We start from the raw sequence: 5,103 nt of genomic DNA, 5'->3' as shown, positions 1-5,103 counted from the left end.
CAGCCAATGCCCCTCAACCTGGCCTGAGGAATTTAATCCCCGATCCCGATGTTGCGGATCAGCTAGCTACTATAGTGTCCTACCGCCCGACTCCACCACCACTAGCCACAGCATGCGCAGAGCCCAATCTGGATCCACAGTAAGTACAATTCCGCATCTCATTCCGTCAACGCCGGCCGTGCTCCCCGCCGCCGTATTGTAATCCCGCAAAAAATATCGCGATCCCGTCGTGGCAGTGGCACCGGCGAAGCGCGCACCGGCTCGTTGCAGCGCGGGGACGGCACCCGGAGAGGGACAGCACGGATGGTCAGTGCGCGCGGACACCGCAGGCTCCATGTTAACCGCAACCACTTCGGCGCCCCAAGGAGAAGAGAACAGCGGCCAGCGAGCTGCAGGGCACGAAACCTAATTGGTGGCGGTCGATTGCGGGTCAACTTCGGCTCGGTCCCATGTTCCTACAGTCTCCCGTCTCCCTCGGCTCAGTCGGTCGACACACTGGCCACGTTCCAAGCTGATTAATCAGTGCATGCAGCAGCAGCAGGTCGCTCGCTCGCTAGCTTCCGTTTTCTATCTACCTCGAATCTGTAGTTAGTTGGAGACGCGGCCGGCCACGTATAAATGCCACTGCACTTGCCTGCTGCTGGTACACTCACCGGGAAGTACGATCCCCGATACCAGAGCTGAGCTAGCGCGGGCATCGAGCTAGCTTAGCTTAGCTTAGCTCAGCCAGCACCAGTGGACTCGTGTAGTAGATAATACCCAGTGTAGAGGTACGTGCAGGGGAGATGGCCAGCGGTACTGGTATTGGTACTGGCAATGGCGGATCTGTGCTGGCGGTGGTTGCCGCGTGCGTGTGCGCGTGCCTGATCCTCTCCGTCCCTGCCGCCGACGCGCAGCTCAAGGTCGGGTACTACGACTCCACGTGCCCGGAGGCCGAGAACCTGACCGCCACCATCGTCCACGCCTCCGTCCGCATGGACGCCGGCAACGGCCCCGGCCTCGTCCGCCTCTTCTTCCACGACTGCTTCGTCAGGGTACCTAACTCCGTTGCTCCGCTCGATCGATCGAGCTCGTGCGTGCTTAATTACGCTGCTAATGTAGCTAGCTGCATTCCTTGGTTGGTGCGTGCGTGCAGGGCTGCGACGCGTCGGTGCTGCTGGACGATCCCACGGGCAGCCCGGGCAACCGGACGGTGGAGAAGACGGCGGCGCCCAACTTCCCCAGCCTCCGCGGCTTCGGCGTCATCGACCGCATCAAGCGCGTCGTGGAGCGCCGCTGCCCGGGCGTCGTCTCCTGCGCCGACATCGTCGCCTTCGCCGCGCGCGACGCCTCCCGCATCATGGGCGGCATAGTCTTCGCCATGCCCTCCGGCCGCCTCGACGGCCGCGTCTCCAACGCCACCGAGGCGCTCGCCAACCTGCCCCCCGCCAACTTCAACCTCACCCAGCTCATCACCCGCTTCGCGTCCAAGAACCTCACCGCCGACGAGATGGTCACGCTCTCCGGGGCCCACTCCATCGGCCGCTCACACTGCTCCTCCTTCTCCAGCCGCCTCTACCCGCAGATCGACCCCACGCTCAACAACACGCTCGCCAAGGCCCTCCGCGCCGGCAAGTGCCCGGCGGCGACGGGGCGGCTGGACCGCGTCGTGCAGCTGGACGCCAAGACGCCGCTCCAGCTCGACAACCAGTACTACAAGAACATCGGCACCCACGAGGTGCTCTTCAACTCCGACCAGGCGCTGCTAGACCAGAGCGACACGGCGGCGCTCGTCGGCCAGTACGCCGCCAACCGGAAGCTGTGGTCGCAGAAGTTCGCGGACGCCATGGTGAAGATGGGCTACGCCGACGTGCTCACCGGGCCGCCCGGGGAGATCAGGAAGGTCTGCAGCAGCGTGAACTAGCTAGTACTCCGGCCAAACTTGCCAAATTCAGACATCTGCACATGTGTACTCCGGCCACTGTACATGACATGATCGCCACATACATTTCACCTAGGTCACCTCCGACGCGCCACTTGCATTGCATCGATCATTCATGGCTGTAACCTGTGACATAGTACTACAAGGGTAGATCAGGTGTCACAATCTTGCAAATTCCATTGATTCGTTTTGTGAGGCTACTTTGGGTATACCTAGCTAAACAGTGTCATATGCGTACATTCAGAGGTACAGCATGACAGGTACAACAACATAGAGATCAACCGTGTCATGGAATTAATTGCCCCTTCAGTGTTATTCTGTCATTCGTAAGATTGGAATTCATTGTGTATTCGCATACATTAAGATGTGTTCGTTGCGTACATTTTAAGAAGTGAGTGCTGAGTAAAGCCAAGGACCAGTACTTGGTATCTTCAAAAGAGGCTTTCGCCTACCAAACCAAGCTTTAACTCTTCCAGATTCCGGCGGATCACTCACCCCCTTCTTCATGACATGGACACAGCTCAGATACCAATCTGATAATAATAAGATTTCGACGGGATGGTGCCAAATAATTTTTACCGTTTCCACACAGAGAGAGAGAGAGAGACAAAGAGAAAGAGCAATTGCTTTTGTGTAGCACAATATTTGTCATTCCAGAATTGGATTGTGGGAAAACGCATGCACGCAACCTGAAACGCGCGTCTAAAACAGAACCAACCGAAGGTACAGGACGGCAGGAGGGCCGTGGCTCGAAGCCTGAAACTGCACACGAAGAACCGGGAAAAAAGACAGAGCATGCACGAGGCAGACCAGAGTACCCGACGCAGCGAACCACATGAATGATACTACCTGCATATGCACCGTTGGTCCGACGCGCGTGTAGCATGTTTCTGCTCCCGTGTCCGGGTGTCTCTCTGGCCCCCGACCCTTCCTTTACACGTCCAGCCTAGGCGAGGAACATGCGCGCATGTGCAGCAGCGGCGTGGCCTAATTGGACTCTGCCATTTTATTAGCGCCCAAGATGCGTCCGTGATCCATCCATCCCCTGCTTAACCTTGACATTTCTGCCTCCATTAAGATAGAGGTCGTGGAGGGTTCGATCAGTAAGAAACCCCGCTCATGCAGTGAAGTTATTGCTAGGGATTGGCGCCCGATCTAGGGACGGAGATCGCTCACTCCATGGCATCGATTGACCGTGCTAAAGCCGGCCAACTTGGACGGACGGATAGTACTATAAAACGGGGGCCGGCATCTTTCCGCCAAGTTGAAGAATCAACCTCAATCAGATCGCCGCACATGTTTCTTTAACCTCTGCTCCATGTTCGTGCCGGTAGGAGGAACATGATCTGTATCCATATACAAACGCGGCACATTGTTCTGGCAGGGAAGAGAAGGAGAGCAGGGCTGCGAAGGTTCTTCTCCCTGCTCTGCCCTGACAGACCCATGATGGATGGGCATGAAAGAAAGAAGAGAAGAGAAGGGAATCTCGCAAGTTGTCAGACGAGCGGTGCTCCTCCGTGTTTGGATTCTAGCGAGCTTCTTCGGCCCGATCAGTGATCACGGCGCAGCGCATGCGCTTGCACTTCGGCTTGATTGAACAATAATGTAAACAGCGCCTGCTTTGGATCCTTGCGGCCCGGCATGGCACGCCACGTTTGGATTCATTGCCTGCATCGGTGACCGCACATGCGTATAAGTGCATTTATGTGTCGCTGAGACTGTACTTTAGCCGAGGCCTTCTTCTCCGTCCTGCATAATCTTGGTGCCGCATCTTCTTCGGCACAGCTGTGCCTTGTCGTCGTTCCAGGAAGGGACGTACGTGTTCATGTGTTCTCGCTCGCTCCCTTCCATGGAGTAAACCATATTTGTTCAGCTGGATGATGGAGGGTGTGATGGTTGGAATGGTGTATGTATGTCGGTCGTCTTTGAGGCAGGGCCACAGGCTTCACTGAATTTTCACTCAAGTTTCAGAAGCATCCGTGTTTTGTATGAGCTTCGTGTTATCCGTTCAGGTCAAAACCAGTTGTCCTTAAATTTGAGCCCAGCTCATAGGGGAATTTGTTTCGTCAAAATTCAAGGGTTCATTTGAAAATTTTATTTCCATTTTGCTTGCTCTACATTTACTAAACCGATGCGTGCTAGGGTGACCCGCAAAAAAAAAAGATTATGTTGGAGGAGACTTTGACAGCCTGACTACACTGGACACTGGATGCCTCAGCTTAGTCTGCAACCGCTAAACCAACTTAGGATGATTTGTGACGGTGATGGAAATATGGTCAACTTGATCAGGTAAATCAATCCTTGTATCTATCGAAGAACAACCAAAAATATGAAGTAATGATATAAGTCAAAACTATATACTAAATTAGGGTTCTGAAGATGTGTAGTCCAGGAGGTCTTGTCGATACTTGTGCTTATACACGCAAAACTCAAACACTAACGTCTGAGGGAAGTATTTACAACTAGAGGGGGGGGGGGGGGGGGGTGAGCATTGGGTGAATCCATCCCTAGATAGGTTTCACTGAATTTTCACTCAAGTTTCAGAAACATCCGTGATTTATATGAACTTCGTGTTTTCCTTCTTCTTCTTTTTTGCGGGTCATCCATATCTTTCTTTTTGCGGGTCAGACTTCGTGTTTTCCTTTCCCGCGTGTTTGGTTGGGGGTAATTGAAGCTAGGGAATGGGAATTGAAGGGTACGAGACTTTAAATCTATTGTTTGGTTAGGGGGGTTGGAGTTCATAAGCGAATAGTCATGGGACTTGAGACTCCAACTCCCACCGTTTTATTAACAGAGGAGGGGGTGGGAGTTGGAAGAGAATTGTTTTAGTGAGTCAACCTTAACCTTTCATCATAATTTACGTTAATTTTCCTTGTCAATTCTCACGAACCAAACACGGGAATACAGTTTCTCCTCAAACACTCACACATAATTTTCACCATGCGCCAAACAGGGAATTAAGAAATAATGACCCATTCCATGTCTAATCTCAATACAACTCCCTACATTAAACTCCCATTCCCCTTCCCAAATTTTGCAGTTGCCCTAAAATTTGAGCCCGGATCATACAGTTGGGAGGTTTTTTAACATGTTCCCTCTTACCTCCCCTTTTCACATGAGAAGTAAGAGCATAAAATATATCTAAGCTGTTGGTAGCATTAAGTAGTGGGTTTGAGCATGCT

At 53.0% G+C, this 5,103-nt stretch overlaps 1 protein-coding gene across 1 annotated transcript; it reads left to right on the top strand.

The window, feature by feature from the left end:
• The first annotated feature begins 625 nt into the window (after positions 1 to 625).
• LOC125507106 (peroxidase 5-like) lies at positions 626 to 2,278 on the top strand. The gene is made up of 2 exons (XM_048671816.2): positions 626 to 1,034; positions 1,136 to 2,278. The coding sequence occupies exons 1-2, from the start codon at positions 786 to 788 to the stop codon at positions 1,901 to 1,903; spliced, it is 1,017 nt and encodes a 338-aa protein (XP_048527773.1). The 5' UTR covers positions 626 to 785; the 3' UTR covers positions 1,904 to 2,278.
• Positions 2,279 to 5,103: the final 2,825 nt, after the last annotated feature.

The sequence above is a fragment of the Triticum urartu genome, chromosome 1A (genome assembly GCF_056163025.1).
Source record: "Triticum urartu cultivar PI428250 chromosome 1A, HENAU_Tu73, whole genome shotgun sequence".
Classification (NCBI taxonomy): domain Eukaryota; kingdom Viridiplantae; phylum Streptophyta; class Magnoliopsida; order Poales; family Poaceae; genus Triticum; species Triticum urartu.
Note: the sequence above shows the minus strand (reverse complement) of the source record. Positions and strands in the feature narration are given on the sequence as shown.